The following is a 21,366-nucleotide window of genomic DNA, read 5'->3' as shown; positions in this document are numbered from 1 at the left end:
CCACAGGACTTCCATCTTTGAAGGGTTAGGTTTCAGGCAACTCTGTTTGAGATATCCCATCACTGTTTCCAGGCATCTGGCAAAGTTGTCTGGGGGTGTGCCTGGGTGGCCATCTATCAGGAGGTAGAGCTTCGTGTCATCTACATATCGATGGTATCCAAACCCAACCCCCCCCCCCGGGTCCGTTAGTCAAGAGGATGCATAAAGATATTAACCGAGTTGAGAAAATCACACCTCCTGGCACCCCACAGTGGAGATGACATTGACTTGACTGCATCTACCCAAAAGCTACCCTCTGTCTGTGACTGGAGAAAGGAGACTAGCCATTGGAAGACTGTCCCTCGTATTCCGGCATTAGTGAGGCAGTGAGCTAAAAGCTCATGGTTGACTATGTCAAACGCTGCCATGAGATCCAACATCACAAGCAGTGCTGACCTGTCCTGGTCTAGCTGTCTCTTGAGGACATTCATCAAGGCAACCAACACAATTTCCACTCCATGGCCAGGCCAGAAGCCAGACTGGGATGGGTCCAGGACTGAAGCTTCATCTAGGTATATTAGCAATTGGTCTGCAGCAGCCTTTTCAACCTCAGAGCTCTTTACAGTTTAACCATCCTGAATAATTGTGTGTTATCTGCAAATCTGATCACTTACACTACTCACTCCTAGCTCAAGATCAGGATCTCACTGCTTACTTCCCTCCATTGTGAAAATGTCCATTTATTCCTTTTCTTTGCTATCATTGAACCAGTTTTTATTCCACTAGAGCAGTGGTCCCCAACCCCCGGTCTGGGGACCAGTACTGGTTCATAGATCAGTCGGTACTGGGCCGTAGCTCCTCCTCGTCCTCCTCCTCGACTGCTGCCTTGGGGTCTGCCCTGCCACTCTGCCGCTAGCTCACCTTTGGTGCTCTCCAGTGGCCACCATGGCTGGGGCTCCCCCTCGGTGTGCTACTGCGCAGCTGCTGCTGGCAGCGCCCCCCAGTGGGTGGTGGGAAGTCAGGGGCGCCAGCAGGAAAGCAAGTGGTGCAGGGAGTCAGGCGGCGGCAACGTCCCTCGGCAAAAGACTAACCCCCCGGGCCTCAGTAAAATTGTCAAGCGTTGACCTGTCCCCGGTTATAAAAAGGTTGGGGACCACTGCACTAGAGAACCTGTCCTCATACCACATGTAGACTCAAGGAGTCTTTTGAAAGTTCAAGTATAGGGGTTGGGCACAAATGCTTTTTAGATCTGTGTTGTTCCTGTTACCAGTCTCTGGTTTCAACTATCAACAATTGGCAGTATGCCTGATATCCAAAAACCACAAAGGCTTATGAACTAGTGCTTATAGAACTTTAAAAAAAGTCTGCTGAAATTATGTTCTGTCTTCTTTCCTCCCATTTAGAAGCATTTCTGACGTAGAAGAATCATTTTTATACCCCCACTTCTTACTGCCTGAAGGAGTCTCAAAGTGGTTTACAATTGCCTTCTCTTCCTCTCCCCACAACAGACACCCTGTGGGGTGGGTGAGGCTGAGACAGCCCTGATATTATTGCCCAATCAGAACAGCTTAATCAGTGCTGTGGGGATCCCAAGGTCACCCAGCTGGTTACATGAGGGGGAGTGCAGAATGAAACCTGGCTTGCCAGGTTAGAAGCTACCAATCTTAACCAATATACCACGCAATGGGATGAAAACACAGGCAGCTTTATAGCAAATTACCCAGTTATAGGCCATGACCAAGCAGAAATTATCTATAGTTCCAGGGAGGGTATAGGGGAATTTCCATCAGGCTTGCCCAATTTTCTGCTCTCATGATGTAACCTACCTTATTACATGACAAATGCAGCTTATTAGCAGGGTTTAATGTTCAGTGAAGGAAATAATTACATAAAAATCAAGTCATGAGAAGAGGCCACTTTCTCCTTACAAATGACTCAGTGGAATGTGGGTGTAAGAAAGGGTTTGGGAAAAGCTTAGCAGTGATATTTGTCAAGGCTGCTCCCTTTGGCTTTTCCTAGGTATTCATTCCAGTGACAGATACTTTAATGGGTAGCAAGAGAGAAAGGACATAAATGTTTGATAGAGCAGGATATGTTCTGATAGCTGAGGCTGGTGGAGCTAGAATAATGAAGTTCATGAGCATGGATGTATCTGGATATGAGAGTGGAGAGATTAGTACTCTCCAGAATCATGAAAGGTCTAAATGTAAGGCTGAGGAGTTTGTGCCATATCTGGAAAAGCAGTCATAAATGCTATCTGGGGGGAGCACGACTGGAAGACTAGAGAGGACAAGAAGCCTGCAGTAATTAAATTCTGAAGAAAGCAGAGCATAAAGTAGTTTCCAGGAAGGGAATAGAGAAAATAGACCATAGCCTATAGTCCATGAACATCTGGAGGGCCACAGGTTGACTACCCTGGCTTTAAGGCGCTGACTTTTCCCTGTGCAAGGGACTAATAGACCATAGCCTTGGAAGGGAAAGCAACTTGATTTACAGTCCTAAGGGAAGGGCTGAACTGGCTCAGGGAGCAGATTTGACCCTTATGCTGGCATAATTCTGAGTTAACATAAGGGCTATGGTTAACTATGCTGGTAATGCTCTGTTGCACGAAAACAACTATGCCTTAGCTGCACATGGGCATAATTCTGGCACAGTCCTCTGCACCAGCATCCATGTGGGCATTTCAAGGGAATGGCTGCGGTTAGATGGCTCCCTAAGCACTTTCAGCACAGGAACATCTCCTGAAATAGGTGAAAAATTGCACCAACAAAAAGTGACATATCCCATTTGTGCCAGTTATTTTCCCCAATTGCTGCTACCACACCTACAAGATCCCTAGCAGCTCAGGATAACAATTATGCACATGACAATTCCCCACCTTCATCTGTGGTGGCCTTGCCCAATTATGCCCCCCACCCCAGTCCTACAAAGATTTCCAACAGACTGTTCCACAACTCACAAAGTAGGGCATGCAGCATGGAATGCTTTCTGAGCAAGGAACAGCTCAGAGAAATCATGTAGTGCAACTGGGAAAGCATTTGGCACCAACACCCAACAGGGAGAGCAAAATCCACGCTTCTGGCTGACCTCTGTGCACTGAATGGTAAGCAAAGCACCATTCCTCCAACACTCTGTCCTTGCCTGGCCTCCAGCAGGGGCTACAAGCCTCCCTGTCAACAGTGCCTCCAACATCATACCCTACCAACCAGAGGGGCCTCTGACCCCCACACCATTAACCTGGTTTACAAAGGGGTTTGGTGCAATGTGTAGCAGCCCAGAACAGCTGCCAGGGGAAGAGTCCCAAGATGTAGACTTCGTAGATTTTGCTATGAATTGTTGTATTTAGTGGGTTTTTATGGGATTATTTTACTTTTTATCTTGTAATCTGCCATGAGCTTTGCCTGATGATGATGATGATGATGATGGCTGTACACTAGATGGGCCATCTTGGCAGTTGATAGGGTCCCTCCCAGGGCCTGGGAACCAGATATTGGGATCTAGTTATAGATGCTCCTATACTAGGTTGTTTACTCTGCAGGTCAAAACCCAACAGGGAGACTTCCAAATAGCACCAACCATGAAGTCTCATAGACCATTTATGCACTGGGAACTTCACTGCCCCAGATCTCATGCAGGAGCACAAATCAGGGGGCGGATGAGGCACACCAACCCAAATGCTCCCCTGTGTGGGTGCAGGAAGAGGTGGGACAACCTGCCACGACTAAAACTCCAGCTTGCAGCCCGGCATGAAACCTCCAGTGCATAAACAGTCACAGAGAGACCATGTTCAGAAGGCACCATTGGAATCAATCCCCGGCCTATTTGTAAGCTGCCCGTGGGTAGTAATATCAATTTATTGCATAGCCCTGAGGCTATGTGGAGGCGGAGGTGGCACTTCCCAGCTTCTTTGTTCTCGGAGCCCTCAATAAAGTTATGGGTTTGGGTGCAGCTGTGTCTGTGAGTTTGCCTGGGTGTTGATGGAAGGTGGGTGTGGTGGGTGATTCACTACACTGATACTGCAATCTGCCGGCAAAATGGATGATTCTCATTCCGCTATTAATGCTTGCACATATCTGCACACAGATCAAGGGGTGGGTTGGGCATGGCCCCAGGACTGTCAGCTCCCAAACACAGTGCTAATAGCACACACAGTGTCCCCTGGATACAGAAAGCAGCTGGGTTATTAGCAGCAGGGTCAACACAGGAAAGACCAAAGAGATGAATAGCTCCCAATGGTGCTGTTCCACCTCACCAAGCTCTCTTGGGACTGGCTCCGTTGGCATACTGCACTGGATACGAGCTGCCACTAGCATTTGACTTGAATGGCTGTTTTTTGCCACTCAAACCAATGTTCATCAATGTCAGGTGTCTGGCACTATGTAGGCCTGGAAGGGCCAGATAGACCCCAGCAATGTTGAGCTAATTTGGGTATGCACTTAAGGGGTTGGAGCAGGAGAAATTTGATGAACTTGGGCCTCATAGGAAACAGCTCACCCAAAGGATCATTGCCATAGTCATTTTGTGAGTCAGGCTTCAGACTGATGATCTTTGCAGAAATAGCAACCATAATGATAAATACTGTTCCTGTGGGTGCTCTTCTAGGTCTCAGCTACCCTTTTCTCATCCTGGGGTCCAGTGCTCACAGAGATGGGAGCACCCACTGTACATGAGATGGTTGTCCAGGATTGAGCCTTGGTGGGATCAGCCATCTGTACAAATGTGTGGTTCTTTCCACAACTCTTTACTCACAATTCAGTTTTTGCAGATGACCTTTGCCAGCAAGAACAAACCCATGAACTGATAACAAAGTATTTGTGGGAATTCCTAGCTCCTTTTTAGGAGATCAAAACAAATGTGAAAAACTGGACAACTCCAGCAATGGAAAAACTTTCATTGTGGTTGACTGGAGCAGCCAGCTGCCTCAGTGTGACATGTGGCTGTTCAGGGGCTTGTGACTACAGAGGACTGTGCAGCAGTTTGTGACTCTGTACCCCCCTCCCAGGCCCTGGACCATGTACCTGTGGCGAGTCCATGCAGGTGCCAAACTTTTGGAACCATGCCAGGGATTGGCTCCTGCAACTATAAATGCTATAGGCTGGTGGATCATATATTGATGTAATGGGTGTCCACGGTCACCTGAACTGGATGGACTGTGATTCATCAGGAGTGGTGCCTTCCTCTTGCTGGGTGGGGATGTCTCCTGCTTGCACACTGTTGACATGGGAAACATCCTTTATCATGAGCCAGCCTCAGGTCAGTGGGGACTCCTCAAAAGAGCTGAGCAGCAAGACTCACAGCTGGAAATATCTGCAGAAGCCTTGCACCCTCAACCTTGCACCCCACCACTTCTCACCAGGGGCCAGCTGAAGATACTCAGGCTGTCAGCTCATCAAGGACACCTGCAGAACAACACAAGCATAGTCTTAGAAGTGAGCTGCAGACACTTCCTGGCCCATCACTATCTGCTTGAGAAGGATAAGTCTCCTCAGGATGAGAACCAGTGTCTGGGTGAAGCACTATTTAAGGGCTACTTGCTACCACTCACCTTGCTTGTTTCCTGCCTTGTGTGACTCCTGGAACTTAGGTCACTTTGACTCCATCATAGGTCACTTTCTCTAGTTATAGATTTGATTAAGATGCCAAATCAGTGATCCTATAAATAGCTTGGAAAATACTGATTTTGTTTAAGAACGGCACAGAAACTTGTGGAGTCTTTCCTAGCTATTGGCTATGCTGCTATGATATTGTGGAATCTATTAGTACACTTTGCATGATCATCTGGTTTCCAAGCTCTGTGCTACTTCATCAAGCCAATTCCCATTAACAGATTCCCAATTGTGAAAAAAACGATTATGGTGCCACATGTGAGACAGAATTGCACTTTCTGCATCTCCTGTCTGATGCAAATGTTCTCTCATCCTATGAGATCCTGTGTGGTGTTCACTAATACCTGGCATTTGCTAACTGTCCTGTCTGTTCCTCTCACTCTACAGAAGGGCAGGTATTCCCAGAGGAAAGAACAGCTTTATAAATTTCGCTAAGCATCTGTCTCTAATCATACTATTTGACATAATAGTGGCTACCCCAGCAGAGCATAGCAGCTGGGAGAATACCTTGCTACCAGCTGCTAAAGCCTTCAGGGGTTAGTGGCTGAGGAGCTGTCTGTCTGTGGTTTGTATCGTGGTATAGCTGGGCTTTGTAGTTAGTAAGCAAGGAACTATAGAACAAAACCACAGAATTTGAACTGGAACCTAGACATAAAGAACAGAATGCCTGTATTTATGAAGCATAGAATGTGATAGCACATTTGGGTAGTATTATAAGTAGACATATAAAGAATAAAAGGATCAGGATAGACCAGAATGTCATTTCCCTCCAATCCCACCCTTGTCCCCCTCCAGGCACATCAGTCTCTTCTGTGGACCAAATCACAGTGTGGCCAGCATTTTGTTGCATCAGGAAGATTTTTTCCCCTGAACATGAATCTCTCCAGCAGGAAACAAATGCAAACTTATGCCCCACCAGTTATTAGAAGTGTAGTCCTTGATGACCTAGAAACAGAGGCGTAACTTGAAACCCTATATGGGGCAGTAAGACACAAGGAAGAACACATAAGATGCCTTTCCTACTTTTATATAAATTTACATGGAAGGTAGGTACAGGCAGGCTGTCTTGAATTTGACATCTCCAACAGTGAAGTTCTAATTGTGTTTCTTTTCCCCACAAAACGCATGTGCATTGGGGATTCCAGAAGGTCTTGTATCTGGGCACTGGCCAGATCTACCTGTCTTCAGCGAGGTTGCTTTATTGTCACCTTCAGACATCCTCTGGAAAACTGCAGGTTCTTACTTGAAACTTAAATGCTGCACTGTGTTGCCTCCTCTCCCCAACTGTACTCTGCTGATTAGGGTATAGTAAGGGTGGCTAGATTCCAACAGGATTTTTGTTGTTGTTGTTGTTGTTGGCATTGTTGAGAGGAAGAAAGACAGGGCTACCCCTATTTGACAGTTTTTTTTAAATTAAAACAATTTCAGCAAGGTAGAATTTTTGTTCTAAAATTCTTGCAGGGCCATCCTAATAAAACAGAATGCTAACGAAGTTAGTTGTTTGTAAGATTTTGTACCTCTGCATTCTGGCTTGTGAACGCTTATACTGGGCTATATTTGGTTAGGCTTTAAAGCAGGGGTGGTCAACCTGTGGTCCTCCAGATGTTCATGGACTACAATTCCCAAACGCTGGCAGGGGCTCATGGGAATTGTAGTCCATGAACATCTGGAGGACTACAGGTTGACTACCCCTGCTTTAAGGCGCTGACTTTTCCCTGTGCAAGGGACTAATAGTTATTCCTCTTGAGTGCCATGCTCAGCAGAGTTACACTGTTTTAATCATTAAGTTTAGAAGGATATGACTAAGAAAAATAAACTTGGCTGACACCTTTTTCTTTCCAATAGTTGTTGTTTCAGCATCATTCTGCTGTCACCCCTCCTAAGCTGGTTATTTCTTTTTCTTCTTCTTTTGTGAACTGTAGAACACATTGTGCTGACATCAGCAAATACCAAAATGAATTAGATTTTATTCTGTTATCTATGGGTAAATAAGGGCAGGTGAACATCTTTGCAAAGAGGTGAAAAATTGTGGGAAAACGTTGATTTTTCCACTGCCAAAAATATATGAAGGGGAGCAAAAGAATATATGAAAATTGGTAGCTTTTATTGTGCGTGCTAATTGCCAGGATATTTTCAGGTTTTGTAAAACTGCTTCTTTTGAATCCTGATGCCTTGCAAGAATGCTATGTCATGCTATGTTATTCGGCTATTTTTGAGCATTGGGTACAGAAGTATGTACAGAAGTACATATCTTGTGTTCAAGCACTGTAGTATTTTTTGAGCAGGCCTCTCGCATTTTAAATATATGATTGTTTGCCTATCATCCAGCATTCTGGCTTATACACAGATGTTGCTGGCTATGAGACATTTAAGATAAACCTTGGCTTGTATTTAGAAAACATCTTTTAATTTTTTTCTTTACTCCCATCTGCAAGATTCAAACATCTCAGGTTGCTGTTGTTGTTGTTGGTGTTGTTTTTAAGAATCCTTCAAGATTGATAATTTGAGCTTTTGAACAGGAAAAAAAGTTATGGGGATGCCATTCTTGATTTGTTTGCAACAGAGTTTAATGTTGGAACCTGTGTAAAAGAGAATAAAGAAAGAGATTTAATTCAGTATGTAAATGCTATGATTGAAAACCACAGGAAGAAAAGTGCAATCTACTTCAAAATTTGTATTCAAAGGACTATACTTTGTGGGTTTTATTTATTTATTTATTTATATTTTTATACCGCCCTTCCCTAAGGCTCTGGGCGGTTTACATAAAACATTTTGGAACATTCACATAGAACATTTTAGGCATTAATTTTGTTATAGTGAACCCACAGCAGCTTGTCACACTGTAAAATTGGCCAGTATCCATCAGGTCATCACAGTCAGCAAATCTTGTGTAACTTTTCCAAGAGAGATGATGTGCAGTGCCAACCAAAAAAGAACTGCTGGCCGTTTGCCTTTTCTTTCTTTAAAATCTAAGGTACTGTTTAGGAGCTGTACATAGCTTATAGTTTTCTCTGTAGGGAACTGCATGCAATTCCTTCTTTATAAATGACTAGGGGAAAAGCCTGTAGTATCCAGGAATACAATGAGCGACACCCCATCCCACCCCGGGCAGGCCAGGCAAGGTCTGGAGAAGCCATGGGGGGGGAGACTGGTGGGCAGTCTTTCCCCCCATCAGCCACCCCCAAAAGCCCTGCTGAGGGCTGCACAGGCCTCAGCTGGGATTTTGGGGCCCGGGGGGGAGGTGGCAGTATGCGAGCTGTGGCTGCTTAGGACAGGGGTGAGTGCTTGCATGGGCTTACTCCCTCCTTCCCCTCTGGCCCGCAGTCTCAGGCCCTCTGCCCTTCTTCCCAACTCCTGCTTACCAGGCTGGCACTTCTTCCAAATGGAAGAAGTTTGGTGTGAGGACCAAAGGCGGGACTTCCTTTCTGATTGGCCATCTATTGAATGGCCGGCCAATCAGGAATGGGACACCTGGGACAGATGACTTGATTGGTCATTAGCCGGTGAGGCCAAACTCCTACCACCCCTTACAGGCTTTATTAAGAGTACAGATGTGCATGCATTCTGTTTTGCCATGTCTGTCTATGGGGGCTGTTATATCTGCTGAAGATAATGGTGCTGAAGTATTAGCGTGGTGTCAGCATCACTGGAGCTATTATGGTCCTAGTAGTATAGGATTCTGCAGAAAATAAGAGCATAAGATATCATGCTTTCACAATTCCTAGTGACTTTCAATAAAATGCTTACCTTGCTGTTCAAAATATGGCTTGAATATTTTTGAAAACAATACTTGAAGAATTGGGGTAGGTATTGCAAGACTTGGTGGCATAGCAGGCATTCTTTAATTGGAACTTCTAGGTTTGATCCTGCTAATCTTTCATCAGTTGTGATTTTTGTATTGAATAGTTGGTTTTCCCAGGGGCACCATAAGAAGCAGAGACCAAGCTACAGTAAATGAAGCTACCTAATGCATTTTAGACTTGAGCCAAGAGCCCAGTTTCCTCATCTGTCTCTTCCCTGGATTTATTAGGTGTTTCATTCTGCAGACATTCAGCTTTTCCTGCAGTCCATAGGTGCAAAGGGCATGCTGTCTATTCAGTTGTTGTGAGAACCAGAGAAATTTATTACTTGTCCTGGTGGTCAGTCCAAGGAACAGTTAAGTCTAAGCACTCTTTTCTCATTATACATAGCCTGAGTTGAGGTTCACCTTGTGTTGAGAAAGCAAAGTCGTGGTATAGTTTGTGGCCCTAGAAAACTGAATTGATTCATAGGTATATTTCCTTTTTATGCACATTGCATCCTTCAACCTTTGTGGGGGAAGGGGTTTTCTAGTGGACATAGTATTGCTGTCTAGAAAATCTCACACAATGAATGTCATCCATGGGAGCAATTGGTGTAGCGTAGTCCACATCACAGGAGTCCAAAATTCTGGACCAGAAATGGAGAGACCAAGATTCATGGAGAGACCAATGGAGTTTATTTTGAGGGTAAAATGTGGGAGAAGAGAACCATATATGCTTCCGTATGACCCTGAAAGGAAGAGTGGGATAACAATGTGTAGACAAATAGAAGATTGTAGCTAAACTCTTGCCCACTGGGCAATGGCCAGAAAATGTAGCTGTTGCTGGGTTGAAAATAACTGGTGGTTCTCTGTTTTTTCTTCCCTTTTTTGCTGCATAATGTCATGCTTTTCCCAGTAGGAAGATGTTCCATAAGAATCTAAATGTGTAGTTCTAGAAATATAATGCATGCATATGTCTAAAACCCGTTATAGACCACTGAAAAGCAACTATTGTACTCATTTTTACTGAGTATTCCCCCTTCCCCAAATACACACTGTATTTATGGATTTTTCCAGAATAAGGTTAATTTTTCTGGGATTCTAATACAGATGTGACCTGATAAGGATCACTGAAGGCAGCATAGGGATGGAGTATATTGTAAAGGTTCCATCAAAAATAACTAGAAGAAACCCATCATACAGATGTCTCGTTAGCTGGCCTCACATTGTCAAATTCATTGTTGGAGGTTAGGATCACATTTCTTATTGCAAAGGGTAGCAAGGATTGTAGCACCTTATTTTACTAACAGTCTGTGATGTACCTTTGCATTTCTAGAGTGCCTCGGATGGCTTTTGGAAGTCTGTGGCTACCCAAGTTCCAAGAGAGCCTCATGAAATTCGTATCCTGAACCCATATTTCATCCAGGAGGCAGCTTTCAGCTTTATTGGCCTTCCTTTCAACAATGGACTGATGGGCAGAGGGGTAAGGATGCAGGGAAATTTAACCCCAATACCAACTTTGTTTTCTTTTGTGCTGCTGATTGAAAACAAAATCTGATAATAATCCCTGAACCTTCTATCCAAGAATCCTTACTGTATAATATAGCTGGTAAATCCTCTGAACTGGGACTAAGAGCATAATAATAGCCCTTATAGATCAGACCAGTGATCCATGTAGTCTAGCATGTTATATTTTGTACAACACCTTGTGATAAATGCTAGATAGTTGTGCTATCTGAGGATAGATATACTAGCTGTGTGCTGGAAAGAGATTCAGTCTATGCAATTCTGGTTCTAGTTCAGAGAGCAGTCTGACAAAACCTTAGCTGAGTATCTACTCTGAGGAGAAACTTTAGCTAGGGAACTACAGTCTTTACTGAACGCTGGTCTATGTAGTGTTTGGATAACTGGAGCAGATCTTTGGCAATGGGAATTTGTTTAGTGAAGTTATACTCCCAATTCAGGCCAAATTAGGAGAATTCTAATAAGGAGTGAAGGAGGATCTGAGTATTTTTAAAAGGGAAATCAGGTTAGGGAAGCATTGAGTCTGATCCTAAATCAGTCACATCTGGCCACAGTTTTCCATGCCTGAGTTACATCCAGACTGGTCTATTGCAATGTGCTGTACTTGGGACTACCCTTGAAGAGTGTTCAGAGGTTGCACCTATTGTAAAATGTTGAGGCTATACTGCTGATCAGGGCCAGTTATTGGGATCATGTGTCCCTGATATTACAGAATCACACAGGTTACAGATCGACTTGTGAGCCTAGTTGAAGGATGAAGTCATATGGAGGACCATCTTTTCCCATTTCATGACTTAAGATCACAGGGAGAACTGGTCTGTTTTGTATTTTCTTGGGGAAAGTTAAAAATGTGGGCTCCTTCATGATCTCCGCAGGCTAGCCATTCATCAGGTTGAGGGCCACTACAAGCATGCACATGTATGGGCATTTACCCACACTTTTAATAGGTCCTTAGTTTATTCATGATGCATTGTTCTAATGTTTCAAGCTAACCTCTGATTTGTTGATATGGTTTGTTTTGATTTTTTTATAAATCTATTTATTATTTATATTCCATTTTAAATTATTGTAAACTACTGCAAGATCTTTGATTAGAGTTCACAGGAAGGGGCTCCATCTACTTCTAAGATAATTGTGTCACTTTTTGTAGTATGATAAAATGGGAGAACAGGTGCACAAATGTACCTTTAGTAAGGATAGGTACCTAAAAATTCTGGTTCATTTCGAAGCAGCCCCTGAACTGAACCGCGAACTAAGCCAAAAACATCCTGAACCAGTGAGTTTGAATCCCTGTTTCTCTTGGCCACAGTTTTCCATAGTCAGGTAAGGGGGGATGATAGTTAAAAAAGAGTTAAATGGTTGCCAGCCATTTAACCTGTCCATTTCCCTCCCCATCCCACAAGGGGGAGCAAAACAGATGGTTTTAACTGCACACAGCCATTTAAACCTAACAGCTGACAAGTGGAGCCACATCGAAGTTAGGTTTAAATGGCTGGTAGCCATTTCATCAGTTGGTTTTGCTTGCAAGCAGAGGGAAGCAAAACCAACCAGTGAAATTTCTTGCAGCCATTTCATCCTAACAACAGGGTAGGTGCACCTGTCAGGCTGAAATGACTGGCATGGAAACTGGTGAAATGGCTTGCAGTCCTTTTTGCTTTCCCCTGTGGACCAGCGAAGTATCTCACTTGGCAACTGGGAGACGCAAAGCTGACCTCACAGCAGGGTGGATGAGCCTGTCGGCTGTCAGGCTGAACTGGCTGGCAGCTTCAAAATGGAGGGGAAGCAAAACTGTCACATGAAATGGCTCACTGGCATTCAAACCTAACAGGTCAGCTGTGAACCCGTACTGCTCAGTTGTTAGATTAAATGGCCCAAACAGTTGAACTGGGCCAATTTTGTTCTGAATTTTGGCTTGTGAACTGTTTCCTGCCCAATTCTAATCCTTAGCCTCTTGGGCTCCTGTTTATTTTGTTGTTTTTCTTGTGATTAACAGTAATGTTGTTCTTAAGTAACCTTTCAGGGGTTTTAAATGCCTAGCATTCAATTTGAAGAGTAAAGAAAACTACTTGATTGATTCATAGTCTGGTATCCTAGGTCTGGCAGTAACTGATTCAAAGGAATAGAAGAAGATCCCTCTTGAATTCTGCTAAATTCATGGTTATTTGTAATTAGTGACAACCAATCCAAAGGTGACATTGTGTAGAAAAATATTTCCTCATCTCAGTTTTCACTCTTTGCCTCATGCAATGTCTCTTGTTTTTTATGCTATAAGGCAGGGAGTCTAGATACTGCCTCTCTACATTCCTGTTGAGCTTTGTAATTATAGGGATGTTTGTCATCTCCTAAGGTAAACAATTCCAGTATTTGCAATTTTCCTAAATATAAGAATCAGTCCAGACCCATGAGAGTTCATTCCCTTTCCTTTTCTGGTGTGCCCTACCCCCTCAATACATTTCAGTATATTTTTTGAGAGGGGAAACTTGGAATGATTACAGTATGCTGGGGGAGGGCATGAAATGGGTCTACTGAGAGCCTCTTGCTAGCTCCAAGAGATGAATTGTTCAGTGCTTGTAAATCAGAGTAGTATGCCCAGTGTTTGCAAATCAGAGTACCTTCTTATATAAGTGATAAGCACATAACAAATTAAATTAATCTAGGCACACACATAAGGGAAAACTTCTAGTAATTAAATGTTAAAATCAAGACAATTCAGCCTCAGTATAAGACAAACATTCAGTAGTGATGAAACTCTAAACTGGACATACAGACTAGTGACGGAGTTGAGATAAGCTACTTTTCTAAACACCTTTGCTTAGTTCAGCTGAGTTTAAATTTCATGGCCTCGGTATGTAGGAAATAAAATAAGACTGCTTTACTCAAAATGGGGCATATCTGATGTTGTTCAGGCCAGGTTAGGCAACATAGTTGGGACCGGAGATCAAGAAAACCATATTGTATTATTCCCCTCAATATATATATATATATTTGAAACATATTAGCTAAATGCATAAGTAATTAAATTTCATTGGAGTTGAAGAGGAAGGACTCCGGAAATTAGTTTGCTGTGAATCTAACTTTGTAAGGATTTGATAGGTTGTATAACACATATAAGATTGGTAAAATCAACCAAGAGGGACGTTAATTAGAACCTGATGTTTCACTTCATGAAAGTGTACGTGGACAATTTTGGGTCTTGTTTTAAAATCCAGTTTTATGAGACTTTCAGGAAAACAGATTTTGTCAACGGCCTCTGTCAGATATAGTAAATGGTAAACTAGAGCTTTTGAACAAAAGCAGAAAAAGCTAAATGGGTTTATGCAAATGAAAAATTAGGATCTTTCACTTTAGGCTCTTGTGCTCTCTAGAAGCTGTTTTCTTCTTACTCAGAGATAATGATCCAAAAATGACATTGGGTGTGGCTAAATATGTATTAGTCGTCTTAACCCCTGGTTCGAAATAGAATATCTAGAAATTAACTGCTGTTCTAGATTACATATCTATGGGTTGAAAGGAAAGGAAGAATTAGAATGTGGGATACAGCTCCAGGAGCAGAGAAAGAAAAATGTGACTGGATTTCTCACATTAGCCTTGCAGCTTCTTCTGTTTGGGCTGCAGTGCCTCAAACAGTTTTGATTACATGTTTCTGCCATGCAGATTTAATCAGGAATAGAGCATGCTGCACATGGTGCAGTGTGGCTTATAGTTCTTAAGGACATCTGTGTAGATGTGTGATATATCTTTCTGAAGACACAGCATTCTCAGACGTTTCATAGATGAGAGTTCAATTCAACCTGTAGATTACATTTACCAGACTGCTTGCTGGAGAAAGATTTTTTATAATAAAGGCCTTGTAACCTTCTCTTGCATGTAATGTACAGCTTGCTCCTTAATCCTTACAATATTTGACTGTTCATTAACCAGACCTTCTTTTGCATCAAACCAAAATAAAGAAGATGTTGGTAAATTAACGAAAGGAACTCCATAAGCAAGGAACTTTTAAGCACACCCAGAAAGAGACGCTTGCAAACTGTAAGGTCATAAGGAGACTTGAGGCAGATCATCTCCTTAATAACTAGGGCTAACTTGAAAACCTCATAAAGGGTCATAATATTCCATTCCTCTTTCTGAGCTTAAATAAACTTCAGGGTGCTGCTAGCACACCACATATGGTAACAATGTGCTGCCAATTAGCTTTGTAATTTTAGGGTTTTTTTCTAGCAGGGTTGAGAAGGCTGAGTGGAATGGTTCAAGGCTGATCCCAAAGCATTTTTCCCAGATTTAATAAAGGGTAAATGCTGGAACATCCTCCATCTTGAGGCTATAATTTGTGCCAGATGAATCAGGAAACTACTGCCAGGTATAACAATGCACAGGCATCAAAGATGGCAGAAAGATCTGTTCCATTGTGGGAGACTAGCTTTCTAGGCAGGATTGCATAGGCTCTGCTGGATGTGAAAAAGCTTATGGGGGCTGTTGTACTTGCAGACTGAGATCTTCCTCTTGAATGAAAAAAAGGTGGTCAGTCTGTTCAAGTGAAACTTTCATAGGGAAGAACAGTCAGATATATCCCATTCCCCCCATATCTGTATCTAAGGCATAAAAGGAACCTTTCATTTTCATGGTTTCTGTGCGTTCCCACATGGGATCTGCAGTCTGCAAAGCTTGCCATGGAGAGGAGCTAGCGAATTTACTTAGGAAAGAATAACTCCCAGGAGTGCTGTCTCCTCAGGGAGTGAAGAGACTTTTCCTGCCCCAACGTTACATGATATGGGAGGGGCTAGCACTCCTTCCTCAGTTCTTTTCTTGCCACCATCAAGATAAGTTCTTCTATGTTTTACTCTTTGCCGCAGGCTTCTGAGGTAATTTCTGCTGACTGATTATTGAACTTTGACCTTGGATTGTTATTAACAATCGCTCTCTTTAAAAAATGTCGTGGATGTGGTGCTAAAATGGCACAGAATGATGGACATACCTCACGTCTCCTCTGCCTGGGTGAGGGTCATGTTACAGGGGCTTGTCAAGCCTGCTGAAAAACGACCCCTAAAACTAGGGAAGGTAGAGTGTAGCGGTTAAAGGCAGCCTTGTATTTTTGTCAACAGCAAAAATTGGCCCAGATGGTGACAGTGTGGGAGACAGACACCCCCAAATGCCCTCCATTCTCCTCCCTCATGTAAATAAGATTAAGAAGGATGATACTCAACAACAGAAAGAGGGCCATGTCAGAGTTGCACTTACCTGGAACTGTTGTTCATCAAGGGGTGCTCTGTGCATTCATACATCCTTCCCTCCAGTCCCTGCTATGGGCATATGTTCTATCTGGATGTGAAGGTTTCCTTTGGTAATCTTGGCTAGTAGCCATTGCTGAGCCTGTTCTCCATGAATCTTTCTAATGAAGCCATTTATATTACTGGTCATCACTATGTTCACTGGCCATAAATCATACAATTTAATTATTCTTTTAATTACTTCTTTTGACTGTCCTGTCAGCTTCATTTTATACTCTTGAGTTCTAGTACTGCGGGAGAAGAAATTCTCTCTATTTACTTGTCCTACCCCATACACTTTTCTTATGTGTGTATCCCACAGATCTTTATCATGTCTTTCCCCAGTCATTTTTTTTCTTTAGGTGCTCCACCCCTTAATCATTGGTTGCCCTCTTGTACTTTTTAAAGGTCCACAAGATAACGGTACACCACATTCCAAATAAGACCATGCTATAGATACGTTGCAAGGGAATTACAGTATTTTCAGTCCCTTTTCTAATAATCCCCAGCATGGAGTTTTCTTTTTTTTTAATCCCTTTTTTCATCCCTGACATTTTCACTGAGCCATCTTCTAAAAATCCAATATTTCTTTCTCTCTCGGTTACTATGGCTGCTTCTAGTTGTAAATATTATCAAACATTTTTATTAACAACAGAATAAAGTGCAATCATTATTGCATCTTATCCTGTTCATCTTTAACTTCTATTATTCTTCAGTTTTCCCTATGAAAGTTTGATTTGAACATTATTCTATTAATGTGCAATCATTATTGCACATTATTGCAATTTCACACAGAATAATGTGCAATCATTCCTTTTTGCAATAGTGATGTGCAATCACTATTATTCCAAATATATACACTGGGCAGATAGTACCTAACTCATTGTATGGCCTTGGATGCTGGATCTAGTGAGAAATACCATCAATAGCAGTATCTGAACTCAACTGAAAAGTTCTGGTGCTATATCATAGCATGGTTTGACATGTCTGTTGTACATGTAGATTATAGTTATTCCAAGCTACAGAATCTGCACTCTGTGGCTTGTTCAGGGGTTTATAAGATTATACAAAAATGCAAGTAACAAAACAGTGACTAAACTTTGTTATATATTGACAAGAGCCAGTTTGGTGTAGTGGTTAGGAATGAGGACTTCTAATCTGGTGAGCTGGGTTTGATTCTGGGCTCCCCCATGTGCAACCAGCTGGGTGACCTTGGGCTCACCACAGCCCTGATAGAACTCTATTGACTGAGCAGTAATATCAGGGCTCTCTCAGGCTCACCTACTTCACAGGGTATCTGTTGTGGGGAGAGGAAAGGGAAGGCGATTGTAAGCCATTTCGAGACTCCTTCGGGTAGAGAAAAGTGGCATATAAGAACCAACTCTTCTTCTAATTTTAAGATAGAGGAAGGAGTGAGTGCTTAATTCTTGCTCCAGCAACTTTTTAAAAATATTCTTTCAGGCTGCTTTTCACCTTGCCTAGAAGATGTGTATTGAAGGGGAGAAAATGGGGAGCAGGTGATAGGGAGAAAGTGTTAAGTGATCCCTGCCTACCCCCATTCCTCCTCGCAGAATTGCAGCATTGTAAAGCTACTTTTCATTAAGAAACATAATCCCCCCCCCAAAAAACCCTATCATCACTTTATTACTGGTCTTTGTTTGTAAATTGTACTTAATTCCATATCTCAAATATGTGTTAGCTGAGGTTTTCTAAAGTTGTGTTTTACTTTGAAAGTGAATTCACTCAGGCCCCTTAAACTGATGTCAATATTAGTGATCTGTATGTCCATTGTGTCCTATACTAACTCAAGATTGTTGCATTTTTGGATTTATTGTTTCTAAATATTGTCTCAGGCTTTCAGACAAAACAAAATTGCACTGCTGTTTGCTACATGCCCTAGTCTCGTTTTCCTTTATCTGCTGACTGTTATCTTGATTTGGCCACACATCATTTAAGCAGGTCTGTGCCAACATGCTATTGAGTAAGAGTCTGTAATAATGTCCCCCACGGGAAGGGCTGAAATCCCCAATACTTGCATTGGTGCCAAATCTTGAGATTTGTCATGGATCTTAAAATGTTATGCTTTGCAGCTTAAACTCAAAGCTCAGAATCAAATGAGTACACAAGAATCTTAGCTTTCTTTTAAAAATGTGCCTACCCTAATAACAACATGGCATAGACTTAAAGGTATTAAGAAATCATTGCTTTGAATAATCAAATTCTAGTCATTGTTCCCCTTCTTGGAGTACTTGGATGGATGGATGGATGGATGGATGGATGGATGGATGGATGGATGGATGGATGGATGGATGGATGGATGGATGGAGTTATAGAGTTAAGGCTAATTTTCCCACAGCCTTAACCCTATAAATTTTGATAAATATCTGATACACATAATCAGAATAAAGAAGAGCACAGTCTGAATGCTATATACTTGGAACATAAACACTACTCAGCTGTTTAAATGGTCTGAACAACCAAATTGGTCAAAAGTTTGGAGGAGGTGCCTTTCCTGAATGGCTGTCATGAACCCCTGTTCCTGACCTGTAGTTTCGTCCCTTTTGATGTTTGGCTTTTTCCTTTGTGCTCCCGGATCTCCCATGAAGCTGTGGCACCTTCCTGGGCCTGCTTGAAAGTGCCCCTCCCATCCCCCTCTTGCATTTCAAAACATCCTCCTGCATTCCCTCCATTATCGCCTCTTGCAAGGACGGCCTTACTGGGAACTCAGACCAAATACCAGATGGCTGGATGTAGATCAGAGGGACCTGTATTGTCCTCTCTGTGAGAATCAGTGTTCCCACCAAAAACAGTCCCTGTGCCCCCCTTTCTCCCTTCAAGGTATATAAACTATGTAACCCCCTTCCCTAATGTCTCTGTCAAGAATCGTGTCTGTGAGCTGTTTGCAAAGTGCTGATCTGTGTCCTGATTCTCCAAATAAAGACTTCTACTTAAAGTTTCAGCCTGAAGCCTGACATCAATGTCTGTTCTGTGGATCTGCTGGGTCTCAATCACTTGGTTCCTGACAATGGCTATGAACAGCCAAGTTCGTGCTAAATTTTGCTTGTGAACTGGTTTGTGCCCATCCCTATAGAATAATATGGATTTATTGGCAACCACAGTTCCTCATAGAAAATTGAATCTGAATATGCCTAGGTAGAGCAAAAGTCTAAAAGGTAAAAATGTATTTTATGTCCTGGTAAATCTGTGGATTTACCAGCATCCAATGGGAGGAGACAAAGGGCAGTAAAGAACATTAATGGTGTTGATAATCAGATTTACAATCTCACTTGGATTAAAATCGACCACAATTTTATTAGTTACCACTGTAAGAAGCCTTAGCACCATATGGAGCAAACTGACCCTACCATTGACCAACCTGCCTGCTGGTTGATGAACTCCAGCTCCACCCCAGCCTGCTTGGTGGTGTAGAGGGGAATCATGAGGTGGCAGGATGCTAGATTCCACAAAGATGACCTTACTGTATGGGTTTTCCTGCCACTTGCAATTGAGGTTAGCCCCGACAGCCCCCAAGCTGGACATATCACTTGATAGCTCCCACCCCTAAAATCCCTTAAAAGGGTACCCAGAAGAAGGGAAAACAGGCATGCATGCCATTTTTTCCTAAAATGGATCTGCCCCATGCTGGTATCATCCCACTAGGTTGTGATAAATAAACAAGCATGAAAGAACTACCCTGCAACAAAACTGAATGCTGAAATGAATATCAGACATTGAAGAACAGTGACAAGCCCTAACACTGATTTAAGAGAGAGGATTGGGCAGGTGAGAACCATGAAGCTAGGTGAGACTCGGGTGGCACAAAAGTGCCTTTTAACTAACTGCCAATGCCTGCCCTCTGCCCCCTCCCTCAGCCCCCCAACTTAACCAATTGGACTGACTCCAGCAAGGCACTGGCAAATGTACCTCCAGTGATGCAGCCACCAAGCCCCCAGCTGATCATGCAGCTGAGCCCAGTGCTGCCAGATGTAGATGGCCAACAGATACTTGGCTGCCATTTCCTCTCCACCACCACCCCCCCCCCCCAGCAAGTCTGCAAACAAGATTCCTGATCAATCCAGGGTCCCACCTTTCAATAGGAAGATGAAGGTTTCTCTCACAAAAAATATAAGAATTCAATTGTAGTGGAAGATTTGATCAAAATGATCATTGCATTAATGTTCTAGATTTTAAAAAAAGAGTTCTGTAAATTCTGTAGCCTGAAAGCTGTCTTGGAAAAGTAGGTCATTCCATTTCCATTCAAAATTAGTCTTCAAATCCACATACACCTTCCCTGTGAGACTGCCTTCATATGCCTTCTTTATGCCATACCATCTTAGAAAAGGAAACATTGTAACCCTTAGCCTTTGAAAGCATTGAGTTTTCCTGGGATTCCATTACACTTCAGACACTGTGATACAAGATAATTAATGCTCCTGCACTCTTTCTTACATGTTGTAGTACTGGGATCATTTTGCATCCTCCATTGTATCACAATGTTGTACCATTGTGTCCCCTTTGTTTGGTATAATCAAAGAGTTGTAGATCTGGACATAGAAGAATGTGTGTTTAAAGGCTGCATTCTTCAGATCTGTGAAATCTCACTGTGGCATCAGCTGTAGTGCCATCTTATTCTAGGTCCCATTTGAGTTGGACTGCTGTTCCTAAATATGAGTTTCATTCCCTTTCTTGCATGCCCAGGAAAGTGCCAATTGCCACTTTGGGATCGAGAAGAGAATTTCTTCCAGGGCAGAATGGTCAGAGATTCTGATTTGCGGGGGGTATCATCTGGGCATAGAAATGAGATAACTATGGGTGGGTAGGTGGTTTTGAATTTCCTGCATTCTGTAGGTGATTGGACTAGAGGATCTTGGAGATCCCTTCCTACGCTATGATTCTATTATTCTAAATGTCAATTTATCTAACATATGCAAGAATTTGTTTAATCAAAATTATATATTTGGAAATGAAGATTCAAAATAACATTCAGACTCTCATAATCCCAACAGTATAGATACTTGTGCAATTTTAGCAGATTATTTTTCACCAGTGTAGAAAAAATGATACCTATTCCTGGTCACCGTATCAGGTTTTGTGTATTTGCATGGAATATTTTCACTTTCTGTGATTTTCACAGTTACTCTTTTCCTCTTGTTTCTGATGCTGAATGCGGTGAACCCCCTAAACCCAGACTGATACAAATAAAAATTGGAAC

At 42.6% G+C, this 21,366-nt stretch overlaps 1 protein-coding gene across 13 annotated transcripts in view; it reads left to right on the top strand.

The window, feature by feature from the left end:
* The window catches only part of ST3GAL3 (ST3 beta-galactoside alpha-2,3-sialyltransferase 3), a 256,620-nt gene that overhangs the window by 187,754 nt on the left and 47,500 nt on the right, over window positions 1-21,366 (top strand). For 12 of the 13 annotated variants that reach the window (XM_077334052.1, XM_077334054.1, XM_077334053.1 and 9 more), the window contains one exon: window positions 10,703-10,849. The exons of the other annotated variant lie outside the window; for it this stretch is intronic. In XM_077334052.1, coding sequence (XP_077190167.1) covers window positions 10,703-10,849 — 147 coding nt within the window. The remainder of the gene's footprint in view (window positions 1-10,702; window positions 10,850-21,366) is intronic. 13 annotated transcript variants of the gene reach the window in all.

Source organism: Paroedura picta, chromosome 4, assembly GCF_049243985.1.
Source record: "Paroedura picta isolate Pp20150507F chromosome 4, Ppicta_v3.0, whole genome shotgun sequence".
NCBI lineage: Eukaryota > Metazoa > Chordata > Lepidosauria > Squamata > Gekkonidae > Paroedura > Paroedura picta.
Note: the sequence above shows the minus strand (reverse complement) of the source record. Positions and strands in the feature narration are given on the sequence as shown.